This window comes from Oncorhynchus keta, chromosome 34 (assembly GCF_023373465.1).
Source record: "Oncorhynchus keta strain PuntledgeMale-10-30-2019 chromosome 34, Oket_V2, whole genome shotgun sequence".
Taxonomy (NCBI): Eukaryota; Metazoa; Chordata; class Actinopteri; order Salmoniformes; family Salmonidae; genus Oncorhynchus; species Oncorhynchus keta.
This window is the reverse complement of record NC_068454.1, coordinates 29,441,051-29,466,474: the sequence shown is the minus strand read 5'-3', so window position 1 is coordinate 29,466,474 and position 25,424 is coordinate 29,441,051. Positions and strand designations below refer to the sequence as shown.

Below are 25,424 nucleotides of genomic sequence, written 5' to 3'. Positions count from 1 at the left end.
TCTTAATGTTTTGTAGACACAGTGTATTCTGTTCTATTCTGTTTATTCTTATCAACAGGTGGCACTATGATACAACATTATTTAGGCCTATTACCAGCAGCAAAACATCCAAGCATCTTATTTAAACATCTGTCAAAAGTAATCCATAAAGAAAACCAGGCAAAATATAACTCTGTGTTCATACATTTACACAAACGAAAGACAACTAGGCCTATGTATGAAGATCAGTATTCATACTAGGTGCAGTGTTCCTATTCAAATGCTTTCAAACGAACCCCTCGCTTTCTAAACTAGCTCACTGACCTAACACAGATGGATTGGTGAAAGGAGAGATTTATCCCATAACTTTCATCGTTCCATGTCACTCCTGATCAGAGGTGAGCATACTACTTAAAGTAAGGAGGAAAGGAAGGATCCATTTGGACGATATTATGACGGGGCCATTTGGAGTGCCAGCGCAAGCGAGCTGTTGTTGACATCATATCCTGTCAGGCTTCTTCCTCCCTGTATGTCCGGAAGGTGGGGTTTTGAGTTGCAGCGGACGGTCGGTTTGTGTTGGAACAGTGGAACTCGGCAGCCCTATGCCTCGCTATTCACCATTAATGCACTTATCAAGATAGCAGCAAGAAAGGGGAAACGTCAAAATCTTGCTTTGGTAAGCTTTCAAAAATATCTAATAAATGAATGTATATTTATTACAGAGCATTTATATGTAGCTATACGGCTACTACGCCTCTGTTCTTTCAGAGTGAGACTACCTACCAGTCGAAGCAGGTTTTCCCTCCATTCCTTCCTTTCCTAACTCAAATCTATAGATTTGCAGACTATGGGAATAATTGCCCATATTTGTGACTTCTGTTTGAAACGACCATAATACAATTATTCAACATAGTGGTAGGGCCTTTACCAGTTGCACTTATCCAATTGAAAGCACACTCCCCGAGGCGGTAACGGGGATGTGGCACGATGATAATAGAAGTCCTTTAGAGACCATCAGTATTTTTATACATTGTTATACACGGTATTATGGACTAGTAAAACAACAATGTTGCTATAATGTTGTTCGTGTATCAAGGCCAAAACAACGATCATTGATGATTAGCCTAGGCTACTGTATCACTGCGATCTTTTCTTATGTTTATTTATTTTCTTTTAGTCAGCTGTTTTGCTGAATGTAATTGAAATCATATTTTAATCCAAGTATTTAATCTGATCCCTGGCCATGAGCCACACACATAAAAAAAAAAAAAAACATTTCCATTTCACACCACACACTTGTACAGGTTACACACTTGTCGATGTGTTTAACAAGACAAATATATATATATTTGTACATATATGTTTCCTTTAGATACAGTAGGCCTATTAGATAGGCTACATATTAGATACAGTAAGAGTGTCTTAGGCAGCTGTATCTCTCATGGCTTCCCCACATACAATGTTTCATTTAGCTCTCCCACCACTGATTATCCCAACAGACCATTTTGTGGGTAATTACACTGTTAAAACAGGCTACTATGACTTTGGGACCACATCAACCAGAGAATATACATAGGATACTTCACATCTTGTTCCATATTTGCCTTATGCATGTAAACAACACTGTGCTGCCGACATGGTTTTGTACCATTCATACATTGATTTTACAGATGTCTAACGAGGTTGCCACGCCCAAGGTAGCTCACACAAATGTGTGTTTTAGTCAAATCTGATCGATCAGCAAAACTGTCTTTTCCCATAATATATTGTCTGTACTTTAGAACACATTTATCATGCATGGGTTAGTATCTTGTCTCTTTAAAAAAGGAATGACATGTATGTACTGCCCTGTCAAAATTGTTCACCAGGTCAACAGAGCAAGGCTACTTAGGCCTATAAGTAATGGCATTTTCATTTGTTACCAAAACCAATGCAGAGTATTTAGACTGAATTCTTTTTGTGTTTAAATATATATTTTTGAATCATGTAGGCTAATAACACAGATCCTTCCTGGTTATGCTCAGCAACAATCATGTCATGTGGCCTTTATGAAGTTTATAAATTACTTAAATATTGCCTTTTTGTTTTAATTGGATACAGCATGCCCATTATTTTGTTACTTCTTACTGTTGTTCTTCAAGTTGGGTGTAGCCTTTATATGGCCTTTATCACATGACATGACAGACATGGGCTGTATGGTGTGGAACAGTTACATCACCCTTATCACCAGGGTGTGGGAGGGGCACACACACACACACACACACACACACACACACACACACACACACACACACACACACACACACACACACACACACACACACACACACACACACACACACACACACACACACACACACACACACACACACTTTCCTCTCTCTCCAGCATTCTGACCGTACTGTGCTGTAATAAGTTAACATAAGACACTGGCCTTGCAACTCAATATTAGGAAGGTGTTCCTAATGTTTGGTATACTCAGTGTAAATGAAATAAAAATAGCTGAGTACACACACCAAATCAGGTGCAGGTGCATCACAAGTTCAGCAGGGCCAAAAAGAGAAGTTATCAGAACCCTTTTTCCACATGTAGGCCTACTTTTCAGGTGCATCACAAGTTCAGCAGGGCCAAAAAGAGAAGTTATAAGAACCCTTTTTCCACATGTAGGCCTACTTTTCAGGTGCATCACAAGTTCAGCAGGGCCAAAAAGAGAAGTTATCAGAACCCTTTTTCCACATGTAGGCCTACTTTTCAGGTGCATCACAAGTTCAGCAGGGCCAAAAAGAGAAGTTATCAGAACCCTTTTTCCACATGTAGGCCTACTTTTCAGGTGCATCACAAGTTCAGCAGGGCCAAAAAGAGAAGTTATCAGAACCCTTTTTCCACATGTAGGCCTACTTTTCAGGTGCATCACAAGTTCCAAACCGCTGGTCAGCAACATAATAAACTAAAGCACTGATCATTGAGAATGAGATCAGAATGACTGCTTTGGCTTGATCCATAAATGCAATAATTAAATAGGTAGTCACGCCTACAAAATTAAAACACTCCATATGTTCAAATCAAAAGGCATGATTACCATGACATCAATACAGCAGCTACATACCGAGTCCCCGGTGCCGACACATTCAGAAATCAAAAGATGGTATTTAGTATTTAGTTTAAAAGACCAAGAGAACAAGAAACACTTTTCAGTGAGAAAACAGAAATCCACTTAGGAGGAAGAAATATATAAAAAATACTTATCAAATATGTATACTCTTAGAAAAAAAGGTGCTGTCGAGAAAAGGGTTCTTCGACTGGTCTCATAGGAGAACCCTTTGAATAACCTTATTTGGTCCCATATAGAACCCTTTTCTTTCCATGTAGAACCATCTCTAGAAAGGGTTCTACATGGAAAGAAAAGGGTTCTATATGGGACCAAATAAGGTTATTCAAAGGGTTCTCCTATGGGACCAGTCAAAGAACCCTTTTGGAAACCGTTTGTCTAAGAGTGATGTAGCCTACGATGCAATACTTGTGATCATTTTAATTTGAACACCACCACAGAAGCTTTGGGCACCTTCCCAGTTAAGTAGCCTAGTTTGGCTACTTGAAGAGAACTAGAACCTATCATTCGCAGCCCAACTCTTCCAATGCATCGTAGAAAAGTGTGCATCGAATTCTACTAGATGAAGATCCAAAATGAGACTAAGATCCTGGCATTTAAACCATACTCGATTTTCGAAATGTTGTATACTATTACACATTCTATTTTCGCATACTGAGAATGTATCATGCATGATTGCGTTGTTTCCCGCTATTTGTTGATTTCGGTAGCGCATCACCATATCTAATTGATCAGCTGTTGTCAAAATGAAATTAGTATGACATCCCGGCATTTAAAGTATACTCGATTTTCAAATTGTCGCATACTAGTAAACTTTTTTTCCCTCAAGCATACTCAAACGGACTATTATTTAGGACATAAGTATGGGTGTTCAGGCACAGCCAGTGAGCTGTGTAATAGTAACATCCCCATATTAAGCTCTCTGTGCCTCAGGGTGGACCAAGCCTAGTTTCATTCTCTCTCTTGAGGAATAGAGCATGGACAAAACCCACCCATTTTGACTATATAATGTGTTCCTCTGTTCTGTCATGTGGTAGTGCCACATTGGACTCTGAGTGCAGCCAGTTAACCGTAACATTTACCTTGTTAAGTGAAACTGCTGACTACAGTATATCCTCCATCAACTGGACCAGTTGTTGTTGGCTGTTACACATACCTGACAATATTGCAAAAAATAATACAGGAAATAATCATTTCAAAATCAAGGGAATCAAATCAAGGGAATCACAAGGAGATGAAGGATTCCGAAGTGTAGTAGCCTAGATATTCCATATGTAAACATAGGCCTGTTTTGTACAGCTGGTGTTGCCTTGCGCTTTCCCTTCCTGGTGCTTTCCCTTCCTTGTGCTCTTTTAAGTTTCAGAAGGGAACCCAAAATAAGGTTGTATTCAGAGCATTCTTCTGTCTTTGAAGGCAGAATGTAGAGACCGTCCTATCAGATCCTCATTTAGGTCCCCTGAACAAGATAACATGACTTTCTACAGCAGGAGTCCTGTCTCGTCTTAATTCACATCTTTTTTAAGTTTAACTTCAGATGACCAGCCCAGTGTGTCTGACTGAACGTGAAGGCATTCACATTCTCCTTCCCACAGCTGGTGTTCGTGTTAGGTGTCTTTGTCCCTAACTGAATAAACAGTTTTGTTTATAACCCATTAAAGTCAACAGACTTTTGTTAAGTGAAGTTCTGAGAGATTCGGAATGTCTTATGACAAGGATTATTAATGGGTAATGGTCTAGGCTAGGGTAGGGTATGCATGGTGGTCATAAATGAATGCTTTCGCAGATGAGAAAAAAGTGTCATGCAAGGCCTTGACTTTCTGATGCTGTTCTGTCTCAGTGAGACGTTTATTTCCCTCACTGATTGTGAAGGACTGTCATAATCTTTGTTTCTGTGGAGAAAGGTCCTGAGATTGGTACTGGACTGACCCCGATTTCTTTCTCTCTCCCCGAGCCCTAAGACACTCACTCAGGCTGTGGATGTTTATGTGAATGTCTCAGAGCTACTCAAGGCCCTTTCGTTTAAAATGTAATCCTTCTGGTTATTTCCTGTTACTGGGAGCTGTCAGAAAGAATATGACAAGTATTATCTGATATAGCAGGGGAGCGGAAAAAATGGGTTTCCTTCAGGGTTCTTTCTTTCCAGTTTAACCTGATGACATTTCTGCTCCGATCCATGACAGAGAACCTCATGCACTATTTAAAGATCTTCCTAGTGACTTTAGCTGACCGTCTCTGGCCTCCTGTCCTGTCTTCTAGAAATTCATTCAGAATGTAATGACATCTGAGTAAGAAGAGAACTGTCTACTAATGATGTTGGCTGTGGAGGTTGGACTAGACAGGCACAGACATAGAGCCATTTTATATGACTTGGGAAAAGCTCATTTTCAGAGCGGAGAAAGAGAGACGGATCATCATGCCATCAATCGTCTGCTCTGCGTCGGAGTCAATGCTGTATATTTTGTTGTGAGAGTCAGGTCCTATCAGTGACCTCCTGGTGATGAATGCCTTGTCGGCTGGATGCCCCTTGTGCCTACTGGAGAGAAGAGAGAGGAGTTTAAGTAGTGGGAGCCAGCTACACCTGGGTTCAAATACAATTTGAAATTCAAAATACTTTAGGTGTGCTTGATTTGAGTATGCCTGTGCAATGTAGCCAATGGAAAAGTCCCAAAAGGTGCACGCCCCACCTGCCTGGTATTCCAGGTAGACTAAAGCACGTATTTCTTTTTGACTGATGTCGGGGATGTCTTTACGAAATGATTGTTTTCTCTCTCTTTCTCCCTTTCTCTCCTTTATTCCACACATTTCTGACTGAAGACAGGGATGTCTTCACAAAATGCTTGTTTTCTCACTGCATGTCCCAGCAAGTCCTGGGAGTTGGCTGGTCCCCTCCTGTTGTAATGTAGCCAATGGGAAAGTCCCAAAAGTTGCAAGCCTCACCTGCCTGATATTCCAGGTAGACGAAAGCAAACACTCAATGTATTTGACATATTTCAGAGTTTACATTATTTACAGAGTATTTGAAGCCAGGTCTGGGTGGTAGTGTGTACCAGCCCTTCACCCTCCCTGGACCATAAACATAAACATGTCCACAAGCAGGGCCTCTCTAGGGAGGCTGGACTGAGGGAATCTCTCCTCTCGCCACAACCCAGCCCTGCTTGTCACCGAGTAAGCTCCTCCAGCTCTGCTCAACTTCACCCAGAGTCCAGACCCACTCATAGTCTGTTGACTTTGACAAGGGAAAAGCAGGCCTACATGTGGAAAAAGGGTTCTTATATCTTCTCTTTTTGGCCCTGCTTAACTTATGTATCTGCCAGCTAGTTTGTGGTTTTTGTATCCATCTGGCCTTCTTTCCCCTTTCCCCTTCTCCCTTTGTTCTCTCATTCCTTCCACATCTTTCTCTCGCTCTCTCTGACTGAAGCTGGGGATGTCCTTACGAAATGCATGTTTTCTCACTCTCGCTTTCTCTTCTTGCTTCCATGTGTCTCTTTTTGACTGAAGCCGAGGATGTCTTTATGAAATGCTTGTTTTCTCACTGCATGTCCCAGCAAGACCTGGGAGGTGTCTGGTCCCTCTGAGATTGTGCTCCTAACACATGAAGTTAAGCCTAATGCATAAGCTCACTACCATAGTAACATGGGTTTGATTAGAATCAGACGTTTTCTCCTTAGCCCTAAATGGTATGCAATCCAATGTATGGATTCTATGTGTTTAACTTTTTAAAACCAATAACACTAAGCAAAATGACTACAAAAGCAAACAGGACTATATTCTGCCTTACATCTAAGTACAGACTATAGAGAGAAGCTAGCTATGCATTTTTCATTATATATATATTTTCAAGACATGGGCCTTATTCTGACCGTCGTTGCAAAGGTTATTCTTATCCCCTCCCTCTCTTACATACGTAGTACATATTACATAAGGCCGTGTTCTGTTTTTAGGAAACAAGGCTTGATGAGGCTCTACCACAGGCCTATAACATTCTACTCTTAATTTTTCAATGAACAACAATGTCCCACGGTCTCATAGCCTAGACCTAACACTGCCGTCAGTCTGTCCCTGACTGTGTGCTCTGTTGAGGTAAGTCTTAATAATCACATTCATGTGGCTAGGTATGTTATGCTGTCTCTCTCTGTGCCCGCTGTGTATGCTAGTGCCTCTCTGTGCCTGCCTGTGCTCTATTGAGGTTGTAGATCTACTTCTAATTTGACTAGCTCAGGCTGTGTGTGTCAGTGACTCTGACTGTGCCTGCCTGTACTGGGGGACGCTGCTCGAGGGCCTCTCAGGCTGATTACAGTTCATGCCACTGCAGATGTGTGGCATTCTCCCACTCATGTTGAGTGCTGGTAATCTCTATGGGTACTGGTAATGGAACTTTGGGTTATGTTGGGTTATGTTGCAAGAGCTGTACTATCTGCACTAGCAGTGCGTGATATGGCTGTAGTGGGAGATAGACAGAGAGCCAGCGGTCTGGGGTCTTTCAGTGCTTAGAAGGCCCCGACCGTGTCAGTAGTTGGATGATGGGCTGATATGTTTATCGTCCATCACAATTGCTCTGACTAGCAGATTTTGATTCCAGGCCACTATGGCCACATAGCATCTGAGTCAGAAGGTTTTGAGTGGGATGTGTTGGATAGATATGAGCGTCGCCATCACTCTGATTGCTGTCGTTTGATTCCAGGCCACCACATAAAAGCATCTGTTAGCATTATAATTTAGCACAGCATATAATCTACCGTAGTATAGCATCTATCATACCGTAGCATCTAGCACAGTAAACTCAGCAAAAATAGAAACCTCCTCTCACTGTCAACTGCATTTATTTTTAGACAATTTAACATGTGTAAATATTTGTATGAACATTAGAAGATTCACCAACTGAGACATAAACTGAACAAGTCCCACAGACATGTGACTAACAGAAATGGAATAATGTGTCCCTGAACAAAGGTGGAGTCAAAATTAAAATGAACAGTCAGTATCTGGTGTGGCCACTAGCTGCATTAAGTACTGCAGTGCATCTTCTCCTCATGAACTCCACCAGATTTGTCAGTTCTTGCTGTGAGATGTTACCCCACTTTTCCATCAAGGCACCTGCAAGTTCCCGGACATTTCTGGGGGGAAGGGCCCTAGCCCTCACCCTCCGATCCAACAGGGCCCAGACATGCTCAATGGGATTGAGATCTGGGCTCTTCGCTGGCCATGACAGAACACTGACATTCCTGTCTTGCAGGAAATCACGCACAGAACGAGCAGTATGGCTGGTGGCATTGTCATGCTGGAGAGTCATGCATGTCAGGATGAGCCTGCAGGACGGGTACCACATGAGGGAGGAGGATGTCTTCCCTGTAACGCACAGTGTTGAGATTGCCTGCAATGACAACAAGCGCAGTCCGATGATGCTGTGACACACCGCCCCAGACCATGACGGACCCTCCACCTCCAAATCGATCCCGCTCCAGAGTACACGCCTCGGTGTAATGCTCATTCCTTCAACGACAAACGCGAATCTGACCATCACCCCTGGTGAGACAAAACCGTGACTCGTCAGTGAAGAGCACTTTTTTGCCAATCCTGTCTGGTTCAGCGACAGTGGGTTTGTGCCCATAGGCAACGTTGTTGCCAGTGATGTCTGGTGAGGACCTGCCTTATAACAGGCCTAAAAGCCCTCAGTCCAGCCTCTCTCAGCCTATTGCGGACAGTCTGAGCACTGATGGAGGGATTGTGCGTTCCTTGTGTAACTTGGGCAGTTGTTGTTGCCATCCTGTACCGGTCCCGCAGGTGTCATGTTCGGATGTACCGATCCTGTGCAGTTGTTGTAACACGTGGTGTGTCACTGCGAGGACGATCAGCTGTCCGTCCTGTCTCTCTGTAGCGCTGTCTTAGGCATCTCACAGTACGGACATTGCAATTTATTGCCCTGGCCACATCTGCAGTCCTCATGCCTCCTTGCAGCATGCCTAAGGCACGTTCACGCAGATGAGCAGGAACATCCTTAGACATCTTTCGTTTGGTGTTTTTCAGAGTCAGTAGAAGGGCCTCTTTAGTGTCCTAAGTTTTCATAACTGTGACCTTAATTGCCTACCGTCTGTAAGCTGTTAGTGTCTTAACGACTGTTCCACAGGTGCATGTTCATTAATTGTTTATGGTTCATTGAACAAGCATGGGAAACAGTGTTTAAACCCTTTACACTGAAGATCTGTGAAGTTTTTTGTATTTTGACAAATTATCTTTGAAAGACAGGGTCCTGAAATTCTTTTTTTGCTGAGTTTATATAACATAGCAGATAACATCTGTTAGCATCTTTTTCCTGGTTATGCTACCACCATGTTGAGCTCCAAGCTCCTCTTTGGATCCCAAAGACCCCCTTGCGTCCTTCACTCTAGGCAGCCAGGCACCCCTGATCCCTGAGAGGGATTTGAGATGAACTGGGACATGCCCTGTCTCCATGGTAACCCATTGACTGGAGCCTAGGGGCCACTGTGTGTGTGTGTGTGTGTGTGTGTGTGTGTGTGTGTGTGTGTGTGTGTGTGTGTGTGTGTGTGTGTGAGAGAGAGAGAGAGAGAGAGGCCTACAGCTTACAAATGTTAGCCGATAGAGCTAAGAGATGGGGACAAGACAACTAGGAGAGGAGGATGCAGTTTCTTTTTTGGAAAAAATGGAGAGTGAGCTGTAAATTAGTACTACAGATCAAGAAATGTACCTGAGTCTCAAATGAAAGGAAATAAATAGAAAAGCTGATTGAGTGCTTAGGAGTTGTATGAGTGTGTGGTAGCAGTATGGGATTGGAGGGTGGGGAGTATCTGGGAGGTTCCCTGTATGCCCTGTATAAGTCAACCCCCCCCTCCTAATCATCCCCAGATAGACTAAAAAAGACAGTCCTCTGGTACTGAACCCCAATTGAAAGACTACTCCTCTCTGATGTCATCACAAAATTACATATGGTGTTTTTGCTCTACATATTCAAGAATATTGTGTATAGCTATATGCTCCTCCTATAAGACCTATAAACAGGAATCTGTTTATTAGACCTATAAACACTGATCTAAGTGTGTTAGATCAGCCCTTTATATATGACATATTCTCCCTATTTAAATACTAGGGAATGCCCTCCACAAGTGCATTTATGAATGTAGTGAATTAGGGGTGTGAAGAATTCAGAAGAGTGAATGTACTACTAAGCGACTAGGGTGGTTAGATCAGGCTTGAAACAGAGACCCAGTTTAGCACCCTGCTGCCCAAATTAGTCAAAGAGTCCTCTGTGTGTTCCTCTGCTGGGGATGGTTAGTATGCATTGTGGGGTGTCGGGCAGCTCAGATTGGGGAGCTGCTTTACCTCACAAATTAGCCCCAGAATCTTTATTTTAACTGAATGGACCTTAAATACTGTTTCAAATATGATCTTTAAAGAAAGTAAACATTGAACAAAAATGCAATTAAAGTACAAATAAATCCCTCTCTCCGTCTCAATTATTCATAAGCCCTCTGATGATAAACAAGGGGTGGGTCTCAATAATATTTCCTTTCTCCTGAAGTGTGCACCCGTTCACTACTTCCTGGTGGACGTTTAACCATATTTCTTATACTAGTCAATTCCTTTTAAATTAGTGAAGGGAAGTGAAGAAGTTTACACTTTGGGAGAAAGTAGGTCATTGGGACATTCCCAGAGTCTGAGTATTCCCCTGAACTCCCTGTCCCTCTGTGCAGGGTGCTGCTTAGGTTACAGATGAAATCCCCTTCCCCTAAACACCTGCCTCATGACTTTAACTGTAGAGTCCACTCTGGCCACAATCAATGCAACAATAATCCATAAGCTATCTACCATACTTATTCTAGAGAAAGACTAGAAGGGAACTTGCTGCTCGTACCATTCACTTTGTGGAAATAGGAGAAAGAGAATAGCTTTTTGTGTGTCTCTTTCTCATCGGTTCTGTGCCCCTAGTGCGTGATGTGCTGAACAGGTGAGGAGGTTCTGTGCCCCTAGTGCGTCAAATCAAATGTTATTTGTCACATACACATGGTTAGCAGATGTTAATGCGAGTGTAGCGAAATGCTGATGTGCTGAACAGGTGAGGAGGTTCTGTGCCCCTAGTGCATGATGTATCGAACAGGTGATGAGGAACTGGCTAGTCCTGGTACTGTTTTGGAGGGAAGTGAGATGTGAGTTCGTCCAGAGGAAGTGCATATACTGTAGCTTGGGGTGAGAGCCAGGGTTTTAGAAAAGGGAAGGGAGGCCTGGCTGGGGGATGTTTTCTGGGCAATCGATCCCCCTGTTTTCCCCATCACATTTTTCAGAAAGTCCCCAACTGGCCTTTAAGGTGAAGGCAGGAAGAATCCTACCAGACAACTGCATTTTAAACACTTTACCAGAGTATGCTAACATAGTGGTTGCATCATGGCTCATGTTTTGAAACTCATCACGTTTTATAGCTTCAACTTACTTTTATGATTAAGGAAGGAAGGACTGACTAACATTTGTTGAAGATTTTGTAGCATGACTAACTGAATGAATAACTGATCTGTTGTTGATGAAGTTACATTATCTGAATTAATTTAATTAAATTAGATTGTTTTCCAGTACTATACTTATATTTCAGTCAGTGTGTTGTTGATGAGTCAGTGTAAATGGCAGGATATGTTCTGTATCACAATAATATGGACCTGACTCTGGCTTCTGAAACCCATCATTTCAGTCAATGTTCTGTTAGGTTGACTGCTGTTTAATTGTAGTTACCTGTACACCATGTTGCCTGTCACCTGACTTTATCCTGACTTTATCCTGACTGGCATCCTGACTGGCATCCTGACTGGCATCCTGACTTATCCTGACTGGCATCCTGACTTATGCTGACTTTATCCTGACTGGCATCCTGATTTATGCTGACTTTATCCTGAGTGGCATCCTGACTTATCCTGACTTTATCCTGACTGGCATCCTGACTTATCCTGACTTTATCCTGACTGGCATCCTGACTTATCCTGACTTTATCCTGACTGGCATCCTGACTTATCCTGACTGGCATGTTTCTAGCAGCAATCACCTGTTCTGCTCCTCGTCCCTTCCTCCTGCCCCTCCTCCACCCAGTGTACGGGGCTGAGCTCAAGGCCTGACATGTGCCTTGATTGACCCCCCAGCACTCCCCTCCTTGTCGCCTCTCTGCAGTGGAGAGGGTTTGAGGTCACCCTGATCAAGCACTTCTCATCCAACAATGCACTGATCTACAGATAAGTATTTGTAGTAGACAGCGTAGTACACATGCAGAGGACACCTGACTGAAGCCTGGTTCTATCCTACACTGCATATTACACATTACACTGCAATAAATAGGCCTACTGGATAGGCTGTGGGAGGCTAAAGCCTTTGCCAGGAATTTCCCAGTGTCGCACTGTGTTGTGGGCTATTCCATGTCAGAAGATGCCAAGACAGTGAAGAGAACATGGGACTGCCTAGTGGGCTCTTCTCTGCCGCTATATGGACTCACTGTGCTGTCTGTTGTATGGGATGTGGAAGGGTGGAAGACAGTAGAGAACATTGGATGCCTGGCCCTATGCCTGGCTGTGCTGTATGGACTCACTGTATCATCTGTTTGGAGAACATAGGCTTCCTTCTGCCTGCTATATTGATTCAGTGTATCGTCTGGGGAATCCTAATGAATTCCTGCAGCCTGGTTGTATGCTCTAGTCATTTATATTTCAGCAGCTCCTAGCTGTCAGACATAGACCGATCATGCAGATAGGCCTTGTATAGCCTTACAACCCTCTACTGTACTATGCTGTATATATAGGTCAGGTAGTTTGCAGTGTTTTCTGCTGGGGACGGGCACTCAAGGCCACCCTCCATTTAACCTTAGCGTAGACTTCATTGACTGGCACTGAAGTTAGAGGAAATGGAGGATCCCATGACTCATTCTCGATGGGCCTCTCATTCACAAGTCATGTTCGTTTTTCGTCTTCAATGAGCCCACAATGACAATGACGTTATCCATAATGAAACTGTAACAGTACTATAATCTAGTGTATATTAGGCAGTAGCATTGGATTGGTACAACATTTTAAATTGAGACCTACCTGAAAGTGAATGAGTGATAAACTAGGCTGAGTGGTAGTGTATGCGGTTCTGCTTTTCTTGCTCGGTCTCATTGTGTGTTGGATGGAAGTAACACATTTACTGTACCTCCTGTTTTAAAGTGCTGAGCTCGTCACTTAGCAGGTTCAGCCTGCAGCCACCCGGTGTGTCCTTCCTGTCAAGGCTCAGGTCTGCCTCTGTCGGCCTTTAGAAACAAAGACAGGATGTTACATGGCAGACCTATTTTTTCCTTGACAGGAAGATCCAGGGTGACCTGGTATCCCATAAGGCCACTCCTCCCTTCACCCCCCAAGTTAGTGGTTTTACCTTCATGAAGCTATTTGTTTTCTGCTATAGACATATCATAGCTTAGCTGTGGGCAATTGTGCAGGAAAAACATTTGAGTGTCCAGGTTTGTTAATCGATATACTCCACAGCAGGTATTCCCAAACTGGGGCAATGCCGTCGGGGGTACGCCAAATAAAATAAAATTAAACCATCTAGTGTTCAGCGAAATAACAACACAATGTCAAATACAGGTAACCTAGTCAAATAATTAACATCCAATCACATTAACCTTTACTCTCTTGCTGGAATTCCACTAACGGTCCGTATGTAGCCAAACATAGCTGCTGCTCATTCCGTTTGCTCAAAAATGGATAAATGGTTAAAAAAAGGAAGGCCCGCGTCCAGAGAGACACATACCAGCTCCACTGATAGTACTGCTACTACCAGCAGTACTACAACAAATCAAATCAAATTTTATTTGTCACATACACATGGTTAGCAGATGTTAATGCGAGTGTAGCGAAATGCACCTGTCGACGACACAAGTTGTTCTGCTGCCACGAGCACTTCCAATGCTAGCATCAGTAATTCTACATTTGTTGTTAGCCCAGCTAGCATGGACACTGACAGTTGTGATTCTGATGCAGCCGAAGAGCTACTGCCCCCTTACCTGGGAAAACACCAAACAACAGACATGGGCATTGGACCATCGAAGAGGCGCTAATATGATGAACTACATTGATTTGGGGTTCACCTATATTGAGAGCAGTGCCTTTCCTCAGCCACAGTGTGTTATATGTGGAAAAGTACTATCTCACAACTTGATGAAACCTTCACTCTTGCGCAGACATTTAGAAACAAAATATGCCAATTTGAAAAATAAGCCACAGGAGTTTTTTGAGCGAGAATTAAGACGACTTTCGAGTAGTAAGATATGTATAAAAGCAACAGACACCATTAATAAGAAGGGGCTAGAAGAGTTTTATATGGTGCGCTACTGAGTGGCTGGGACAGGCAAGCCCCGTACTATTGTGGAGGACCTAATTCTTCCTGCTGCCGCAGATATGGCTGGGACAATGCTGGGGAGAAAAGCCAAAAAAACTATACAGACAATGCCTTCATCAAACAACACTGTTTCACGATGCATTAGTGACATGGCAGGAGATGTTTTGAAACAATAACTGCTTCGCATACAGACGTGGTGAGCCTGGCCCAGCTCCTAGTATATGTCCATTACGTTTATGGTGGGTCAATTAAGGAAGACATCCTATTCTACAAACCATTGGAAACCAGGACAACAGGAAAGGATATTTTTAGTACTGGACAGCGTTGTGACATCAAATGGACTTTGGTGGTCAATATGTGTTGGTATCTGTACTGATGGCACAAAAGCCATGACAGGGAGACATAGGGGAGTGGTAACGCGTGTGCAAGCAGTTGCTCCCGACACCACTTGGGTACACTGTAGCATCCACCGAGAGGCTCATGCTGCCAAAGGAATGCCTGACAGCTTGAAAGACATTTTGGACACTACAGTGAAAATTGTTAACTTTGTTAAAGCAAGGCCCCTGAACTTTTGTGTATTTTCTACACTATGCAATGAAATGGGCAGCGGTCATTTACAACATACAGAAGTGCGGTGGTTATCAAGGGGAGGCAGGGTAGCCTAGTGGTTAGAGCGTTGGACTAGTAACCGGAAGGTTGCAAGTTCAAACCCCAGAGCTGACAAGGTACAAATCTGTTGTTCTGCCCCTGAACAGGCATTTGACCCACTGTTCCTTGGCCGTCATTGAAAATAAGAATTTGTTCTTAACCTCTTCAACCTATTGGGGCGCTATGTCATTATTGGATAAAAAAACGTGCACGTTTTAAGCACAATATTTTGTCACGAAAAGATGCTCGACTATGCATATAATTGGCAGCTTTGGAAAGAAAACACTCTGACGTTTTCAAAACTGCAAAGATATTATCTGTGAGTGCCACAGAACTCATGCTACAGGCGAAACCAAGATGAAACCTCAAACGGGAAATGAGCAGAATTTTTGAGGCTCTGTTGCCCATCGTCTCCTTATATGGCTGTGAATGTGTGATGAATGAACCTAAGCTCTCTGCTGTTCGTCCAAGATGTCTGCAGAAATGCAGCGTGGTGGTTACTCATGTCTTTAATAAATGAAGAGCGATACATGAAATAACTATTACAAATGCAAAACAACAAACGGAACGTGAAAAACTAATTACAGCCTATCTGGTGAAACTACACAGAGACAGGAACAATCACCCACGAAATACAAAGTGAAATCCAGGCTACCTAAATACGTCAGAGATACAACAAGAATCACCTGACTCTGATTGAGAACCGCCTCAGGCAGCCAAGCCTATACTAGACACACCCCTAATCAACCACAATCCCAATGCCTACAAAAACCCCAATACGACCATACAATAAACCCATGTCACACCCTGGCCTGAACAAATAATTAAAGAAAACACAAAATACTAAGACCAAGGCGTGACAATTGTGACATATTTGTAGGCATATCATTGGAAGATTGGCCATAAGAGACTACATTTGCCAGGGGTCCGCCCGGTGTCCTTTGTCTAAATTGTTGTGTAATCTTCAGCTGCATGCATTTTGCCATGCGATTCAGAGGGGAAAGGACACTTCCACGAACCATATATCATCGAAGAGATATGTGAAAAACACCTTGAGGATTGGTTCTAAACAACGTTTACCATGTTTCAGTCGATATTATGGAGTTAATTTGGAAAAAAGTTCTGCGTTTGGATAACTGAATTTTCGGGTTTTTTTGGTAGCCAAACGTGAGGCACCAAACGGACCGATTTCTCCTGCACAAATAATCTTTCAGGAAAACTGAACATTTGCTATCTAACTGAGAGTCTCCTCATTGAAAACATCCGAAGTTCTTCAAAGGTAAATTATTTATTTGAATGTTTTTCTGGTTTTTGTGAAAATGTTGCCTGCTGATGCTAACGCTAAATGCTAACGCTAAATGCTAAATGCTAGTTTTGCTATGGTTGAGAAGCATATTTTTGAAAATCTGAGATGACAGTGTTGTTAACAAAAGGCTAAGCTTGGGAGCTAGCATATTGATATAATTTCATTTGCGATTTTCATGAATAGTTAACGTTGTGTTATGCTAATGAGCTTGCGGATAGATTTACACAATCCTAGATACAGGTTTTTTTAGTAGCTAAACGTGACGCACAAAATGGAACGATTCCTCCTTAACAAATAATCTTCCAGGAAAAACGGAACATTTGCTATCTAAACTGAGAGTCTCCTCATTGAAAACATCCGAAGTTCTTCAAAGGTAAATTATTTTATTTGAATGGTTTTCTGGTTTTTGTGAAAATCTTGCCTGCTGAATGCTAACGCTAAATGCTAATGCTAGCTATCAATAGCTATCAATACTGTTACACAAATGTTAGTTTTGCTATGGTTGAGAAGCATATTTTTGAAAATCTGAGATGACAGTGTTGTTAACAAAAGGCTAAGCTTGAGAGCTAGCATATTGATTTCATTTCATTTGCGATTTTCATGAATAGTTAACGTTGCGTTATGGTAATGAGCTTGAGGCTGTATTCACGATCCCGGATCCGGGATGGCTCGCCGCAAGAAGTTTAACTGACTTGCCTAGTTAAATAAAGGTAAAATAAAAAATAAAAAAATAAATTGACACGTTTTTTAAACAATTGAGAGACGAGCTTAAAGTTTTCTTTACTGACCATAATTTTCACTTGTCTGATCGCTTGCATGATGACTAGTTTCTCACACGACTGGCTATCTGGGTGATGTTTCTTCTCGCCTGAATTATCTGAATGTAGGATTACTGGGACTCTCCAAAACTATATTTAATGTGCGGGACAAAATTGAGGCTATGATTAAGAAGTTGGAGCTCTTCTCTGTCTGTATTAACAAGGACAACACACAGGTCTTTCCATCATTGGATTATTTTTTTTGTGTGTAAATTAACTCAAGTTTATGGACAATGTCAAATGTGATATAGTGAAGCACCTGAGTGAGTTGGGTGCGCAATTATGAGAAATTGCAACAAGCGGTTCTGTGACAATTTTATTCAATCAGAAGCCACTGCCAGATTTTGGGATTGGGCTGCTCTCCAGAGTATCCTGCCTTGGCAAATCGTGCTGTTAAGACGCTGATGCCCTTTGCAACCATTTACCTATGTGAGAGTGGATTCTCGGCCCTCGCTAGCATGAAAACTAAATACAGGCACGGATTGTGTTTGGGAAATTATTTAAGACGAAGACTTTCTCCAATACAACCCAACATTGCAGAGTTATGTGCATCCTTTCAAGCACACCCTTCTCATGAACCTGTGGTGAGTTATTCACAATATTCGATGAACAGATAAAGTTTGATCTGTAAGGTGTAAAGAGAAAAATGATTGGTTATTATAATGTGTGCCCTGGTCCTATAATAGCTCTTTGTCACTTCCCACGAGCCGGGTTGTGACAAAACTCACACTCATTCTTATGTTTAATAAATGTATTGTATAGTGTATGTGTGGCAGGCTTACAATGATGGCAAAAAAAAACAACATTTGAGAGTGTACTGACCCTGGTGCTAGATGGGGTATGCAGCTGGAGGTTGAATGTTTGAAGGGGTACAGGACTATAAAAAGTTTGGGAACCACTGCTCTATAGTAATAAAAAATGTTGTTTTTGCTTTAAATTCACCATCAAGATTATACATTCTCTATCCCGGATGCCATTTATTTGACTTGACTTTACAGTCAAACAGTAATGTGCACACTCACTGAAACACTTTTTGAGTGTGTTTATGTCGAGCTGACAGGTTTGCTGGTATGGAGGATCAGACAAGAAGACTTTCCCAGGAAGCTGGGAAAGCTCTGGGTTTCCGAAGACAGAAATCCCCTGAGGCAGGATGAGAACCGGAGACCAGCAAAGTCTCCAACCCTCTAAAACTTTCAGCCAGTTTCGGGCAAGTCTATGGGCTAAATGTCCCCTCCCTAATATGATCAGTGATGAAAAATCAGCGTGTTGGAACAACGTTCGTCTTTAGTTGTCACGTCCCACAATCCGTCGACAGATGCCACTGGGCAATTCCACAGTAATGGAATATATTTTTGTTCGCTTAAAATATCTTTGAAATCAATTGTTTTTGTTTGGTATACATTTTAAAGTGGAAAATCTGAGTCTCAGCGTAATTCCGTTACCATGGAATTGCCCTACTAACGTTTATCTTATGTGCATCAGTCCATGAGAATTTACCTGTACAGGTGTGGGGTGGAGGTTGTCATGGTAACCAGCTAAGCTTGGCCGTGGCCATGCCTGGAGGGAAGGGTAGAGTGGAGAGAGAGAGATGTGTGTCAGTAGGCTACTATGCTACACAGAAACAGGAAGGACAGGGCTTGGTCCCATCCTTGACAAAGCCTTCACAACAGTGTGAAGGGAGAGGTCACAGGATGTTACAGACTACAATTAACTTTACAGCTCCAATGAATCATCACTACAGCGACTGTATGAGGGGAGTTGTTAAAATGTTTGGAGATGACTTCACTTGTGTGTGTGGTCAATGTGTGTAGGAGAGTTGCCTAAAAATAATAATCTGTTATTTCCATGACTCTTTCTGTTGATAACTCACAGTTCAAACACTGCTCTAAGAAGTTCTAAACCTGTTCTCACTGAAGCTCAAAGGCCATGATTGTTAAAATATATTGCAGACGATATGTTATTAAACTGCTTTATCAGAGGCTATCAAGTTGCCCAGAGCATATTATAATTTCACCCACTGAACTAGTTTGACATAATGTCCTTCGTCACTAAAATTCACTTGAAAGCAATTGTACAGTTTTCTGTGTATGCAGATATATTGCCCTGGCCTGAAGGTGTCTTACTGCTCTTCCTTTTAGGTTTTCTATGAGTTAGGCTGCCCTTAAAATAGGTATTTATCATGGTTCAAAATCCCACCCTACAGTAGGCATGCGTTTGATCGGTGGTATTGCCCTTTAGATGGTGAACCCCACGAAGCCAGCTATTAAAGTCTGCTGTGAGATTCATGACCAGCCTATTTGGCAGTGTGGGGATGAGGTTTGGGACTGGCTGCAACATAGGCTAGTTTGGTTTCACAAACTTGGTTCAACTATGTGTAAGGTTTTGTGAGTGCTTTTCATCAAACAGGTTGACCATCAGTTTTAGTAGCCTCTGTGATTGACTGGGAAATGTGTGTGTGTACTGTGTGTATTTGGTATTTTATTAGGATCCCCATTAGCTGTTGCAAAAGCAGCAGCTACTCTTCCTGGGGTCCACACAAAACATGAAACATAATACAGAATGACACAATGAAACGTTCTGACCTTAGTTCTTTTGTTATGTCTTTGTTTTAGTATGGTCAGGGCGTGAGTTGGGTGGGTAGTCTATGCTCTTTTTTCTATGTCTATGTTCTATGTTGTGGTTTTGTGTTTGGCCTGGTATGGTTCTCAATCAGAGGTAGGTGTCGTTCATTGTCTCTGATTGAGAATCATACCTAGGTAGCCTTTTCCCACCTGTGTTTTGTGGCTGTTTATTTTCTGTTCTGTGTTCTGCTTCACCGTTCAGGACTGTTCGTTTTATTGTTTTTGTTCAGTGTTCAGTATTCTTATTAAAACCATATGGACACTTACCACGCTGCGCATTGGTCCTCCTCTTCTTCAACCCACGACAAGCGTTACACATAATACAGAACATCAATAAACAAGAACAGCTCAAAGGACTGTTGCTGTGTGTATTATCTGTATTGTTTGTGTGTGTATGTGTTCACTGACTGACTGTTGTACTTTCTGTCTCTACAGGTGGTGTCAGTGAGTGTTTGGACATAGTGACGGTGTGTGACAGAGACCAGAGATGGCTGCCAGTAAGAGTAAGACCCAGAGTTCTCTGGCCTTGCACAAGGTCATTATGGTGGGGAGTGGTGGCGTGGGCAAGTCCGCCCTCACACTGCAGTTCATGTACGACGAGGTGAGAGCACGACACATACTTGTTAGGGCTGGGAATTGCCAGCGTCCTCACAATATGATATTATCATGATACTTTGGTGCCGATATGATTTTATTGTGATTCAATGTTCTCAACATATTGCTTACCATATATCTGCTGCAGAGGGACAAGAGAGAGCCATAAGAAAATTAGTTTTGATCAGTCATGGAAATAAGTGCTGAAAACAAATTGGCTCCATATTTTAAAATAATATGGAGAACAAGCTATGAAGGGAAAAAAAATGAATTTTGGTGCAGGTACAGCCAACGAGCGCAAAAAATTATAGTCAAAACTATACGATATATCGTCAAAAATAATATCCCGATATTTAACTATATCGACTTTCCCCCATCACTAATACTTGTTACTTTTTGTCATATGTTAATGTTTCAAAGCTGTATTGTGTAGAAGCTTTGTTTATACCTAATATTCTTGACGATGCCTCCCAGCCTATTTCCACATTACACTCTGTGATGTACTGTCGTGACTGATGAATCGTTCTGACGGTTCTGTGGTTCCTCCTCCTAGTTTGTGGAGGACTATGAGCCCACAAAGGCAGACAGCTACAGGAAGAAGGTGGTGCTAGATGGAGAGGAGGTCCAGATCGACATTCTGGACACGGCTGGACAGGAGGACTATGCTGCCATCAGAGACAACTACTTCAGGAGTGGAGAGGGCTTCCTGCTAGTCTTCTCCATCACAGAACACGAGTCCTTCACAGCTACTGCAGAGTTCAGGTTGGTACCATGACTAACTCCTCATGTATCCTAGCATGGCATTGACGGCAGCCTAATGTGATTCAGACTGAACACTCACTATGACAGTAGTGACAGAATACTCTGAAACTATGATTTACGTGTGTGTGTGTGTGTTTGCCTGCGATATAGACCTAGGAAATAATTTCCATGACTTCTTGATTGTAAGACCATACACCTCTATTCCCTTTTCCCTATGTTTGTCCTTTGCACCTGACCTCAATGCTTGTCTCTGGATCCAGATAAAGTATTTGTAATGCTTGTAATGTGTGTGTTTCAGGGAGCAGATACTGCGGGTGAAGGCAGAGGAGGATAAGATTCCTCTGTTGGTTGTGGGGAACAAGTCTGACTTGGAGGACCGCAGACAGGTCTCTGTAGACGAGGCCCGAGCCAAGGCAGAGGAGTGGGGGGTGCAGTATGTAGAGACATCAGCTAAGACACGAGCCAACGTTGACAAGGTACTGTCACTGTGTGTGTGTGTAATTACTGCAGACAATTTATGTTCTATATGCCATTTTCAAGTTGATAAATTGATACAGAAATAGTGGTGGACCATGACTGATAATTATCTGTTCAGGTAAATGTGTCTAGCAACATTGTTTATTTTACATTCTCAAGGTATTCTTTGACCTAATGCGAGAGGTGCGAGGCAAGAAGATGTCGGAAAACAAGGACAAAAACGGCAAGGGAAAGAACAAGAATAAGAACAAGAAGAGTTTCAAAGAGCGATGCTGTTTACTCTGAACCCAACATAGACCTTTACAACACAAAACACCACAATCTATTGTTACTCTGAGGAACCAACCAGCTCAGAATCACATCAGAACATCCATCCTCACATTGAGTCAAAAGTTTTAGATTTGTTTTTAATCTGGCCATAGGAGGTTTGTTTAGCAGGTATGGGGTTAGTTCCATTTCAACTCTGTCAATTCCATAAGTAAACTAAAATTCCAGTAGCAATTTTGCTCATTGCTTTTCAATAAGGGAAATTGGAATTTCAGTTTACTCCTAGAAGTGAAATGGAATTGACCCCAACCCAGGTCTTTACCACGTTCTCAACCACTGTTTTTGCAACTAAAACTTAAGGTTAGATAGCCTGACTGTTTCTTGTTTTTAATGGAAGGTGGCCATTGTTCTGCTACTCTGTGACTTGATCTGCAATGCCTGACCGCTCCCCTGATAACAACCTAATGACCAAACTGCCTCCAACACTAACTTCAGTCTGCTTTGATCTTTTTCTGTCTATCTCAATAGATCTGTCCTTTATGATCAATTTATACCATTTATTTTCATCAAGAATGGGCCTTGAGACATTTTTGTCTAGAATGGGAATGGATCTGTGAATGGGGATTGTTTCAGTCAAGCACAGAAATGTAGCGAAACTCATTTCAATGCTTTGCACTGATGTCTATATGGTCATGGACATCACCACTAATCTGTGTTTCTTAATGAAAAAAAAAAGATTTCCTAGTTAGTAAGAGTTGGGGACTAAGACTGAACTTGTCATTGTTTCCTTTACAATAGGATAAAGCAATTGTCAATCAAGAAGGCTCATTGCCTAAGGATTCAAAGCACATGTGGGGGCCAGGAGTTTCTTCGGGTCAGTTTACATTGTCAGGAAAAACTCCTGAACCTAGTCTAAGAATGATGGATGTTGAGGTGTGAAGTTGTAAGTTTACTAACCAGAACTCCCGTGGCAGTTAGCATGCAGTGTTTTTGGAGCCACCTGCTGGCACTTATTGGGTACTTCCTGGTAAATACAGGAACTAAAATGGAACTTTGCCACATTTATTAGTCTGTGCAATATGGGTCAGTTGGCACCATAAGAGGAGAGTGAGATTTAAGTACACTCTGCGTTGCCATTAACTATCAGCCAGTCGTCAGCTTTGGGTTATTAATATTTGTACTTATTATGGATTTTATTCTAATGCTTTTGTAGAAAGTGCACTACATTGTTGCCAATACCTTAAAAAATAAGAACTCTTCAAAGTTCCCATGCTGGAGAATGCTAAAGCAGTTTGTGCCAACACCATTAAGGATATCATGAAATAGGCTACCAACTCACTGATATAGGCTACCAACTCACTACCAATTCACCCCTCTATATAAATAATGTTTGTATATTAACTGAGTGTATGTATGTAGGTATGTATGTGCATCAGACAACAGTTGATACTTCTGGTTCATTTGTGTCTGTGTGAACGAACTTTGGTCATGTTCATTAGGCATCAAATTGAACAAAATGGACAGGCACATGAAGGGACTACCTGGACTTGACCAATAGGAAATTGATTATTTTTTTTCTACATAAAATAATGTATTGTGCCCTAATGAATGCTACTCTGGTGAGGGACACAGCTCATTTGCTGTTATTGTTGGATCAGTCACTCTGTTCTGCCCTACAACAGTAAAGTAATATTTCCAACAACCACTGTCCTAATCATTCTGCTCTTTGATAACAATGTGTGTCCTACTCTTTTCTTTTAAAGTTAGTCTATTATTGCTAGATTTTCACCTTTTCTGAACAAAAAATACTTCAAAATATGTTGCCAAATAAATGCTTTTTTCTTTGTAAAGTTGGTGGTCTTCAATCGCAACGTAAAATGGTCAATCATGAAATATTGGATTCAACCTGTTAGATTTAGACAATGTTGTCTTTGTTGATATGTGTTGAATGTATATTTTGAAATGCCTACTAGTCTCAGTACATGATACATCTCATATTTCCTTCAGAATTATAGTGTAAAGTACTGTAATGGTAGGGAAACAAACATGCCATACAGTATCCTCTACAGGTCATTCACAGTACATTGAGATCTTACTTTAGATGCAAAAAGTGCATAGCAATGAATGGGGACACATATTTGAGCTGTTAAGCATTTATATTAACCCTAAAAGCACCAAAAGGAGGACAATTTTGACCCAGAGGGGTAAAAAGTATATTTTGAAACCCTTGTTTTTATCCTTCTGAAATTGTAGGACTTTGTCAAGCAGAGTTAGTTTCCCCCATCACTCAAGCAGGTGGAGTGAAATGCTATTCACACTTCCCAATCCAAAGCTTAGTTTTAAAAAAAGATCAGAAACCAAGTCCCCAGTAGAAGGTAAGCAAATAAACTAAAGAACTGACCCTGTAAAGAAACACATTTTAATGTACCTAATCTGGTGTAGGTGACAAAATAAACATCTACAATTCAAGTCAGAGGTTACATACACCTTAGCCAAATCCATTTCAACTCAGTTTTTCACAAATATTGACATTTAATCCTAGTAAAAATTCCCTGTTAGGTCAGTTAGAATCATCAATTTATTGTAAGAATGTGAAATGTCAGAATAATGGTAGAGAATTATTTATTTCAGCTTTTATTTCTTTCATCATATTCCCATTGGGTCAGATGTTTACAAACATTCAATTAGTATTTGGTAGAATTGCCTTTAAATTGTTTAACTTGGGTCAAACGTTTCAGGTAGCCTTCCACAACATTCCCATAATAAGTGAAATTTGGCCCATTCCTCCTGATAGCTGGTGTAACTGAGTCAGGTTTGTAGGCCTCCTTGCTCACACACGCTTTTTCAGTTCTGCCCACAAATATACTATAGTATTGAGGTCAGGACTTTGTGATGACCACTCCAATACCTTGACTTGTTGTCCTTAAGCCATTTTGCCACAACTTTGGAAGTATGCTTGGGGTCATTGTCCATTTGGAAGACCCATTTGCGACCAAGCTTTAACTTTCTGACTGATGTCTTGAGATGTTGCTTCAATATATCCACGTAATTTTCCTCCTCATGATGCCATCTATTTTGTGAAGTGCACCAGTCCCTCCTGCAGCAAAGCAACCCCACAACATCAGACCAGAGGACATTTATCCAAAAAGTACGATCTTTGTCCCCATGTGCAGTTGCAAACCGTAGTCTGGCTTTTTTATGGCGGTTTTGGAACAGTGGCTTCTTCCTTGGTGAGCGGCCTTTCAGGCTATGTCGATATAGTACTTATTTTACTGTACTTTATCCTCACAAGGTCCTTTGCTGTTGTTCTGGGATTGATTTGCACTTTTCGCACCAAAGTACGTTCATCTCTGGGAAACATAATGCATCTCCTTCCTGAGAGGTATGACGGTTGCGTGGTCCCATGGTGTTTATACTTCTGTACGATTATTTGTACAGATGAACATGGTACCTTCAGGCGTTTGGAAATTGCTCCCAGGGATGAA

The 25,424-nt window shown here is 41.8% G+C and overlaps 1 protein-coding gene across 1 annotated transcript; it reads left to right on the top strand.

The window, feature by feature from the left end:
* Positions 1–487: 487 nt before the first annotated feature.
* LOC118366896 (ras-related protein Ral-B) lies at positions 488–23,789 on the top strand. The gene is made up of 5 exons (XM_035749710.2): positions 488–655; positions 20,275–20,440; positions 20,987–21,195; positions 21,494–21,671; positions 21,832–23,789. The coding sequence occupies exons 2-5, from the start codon at positions 20,327–20,329 to the stop codon at positions 21,955–21,957; spliced, it is 627 nt and encodes a 208-aa protein (XP_035605603.1). The 5' UTR covers positions 488–655; positions 20,275–20,326; the 3' UTR covers positions 21,958–23,789.
* The last annotated feature ends 1,635 nt before the right edge of the window (positions 23,790–25,424 follow it).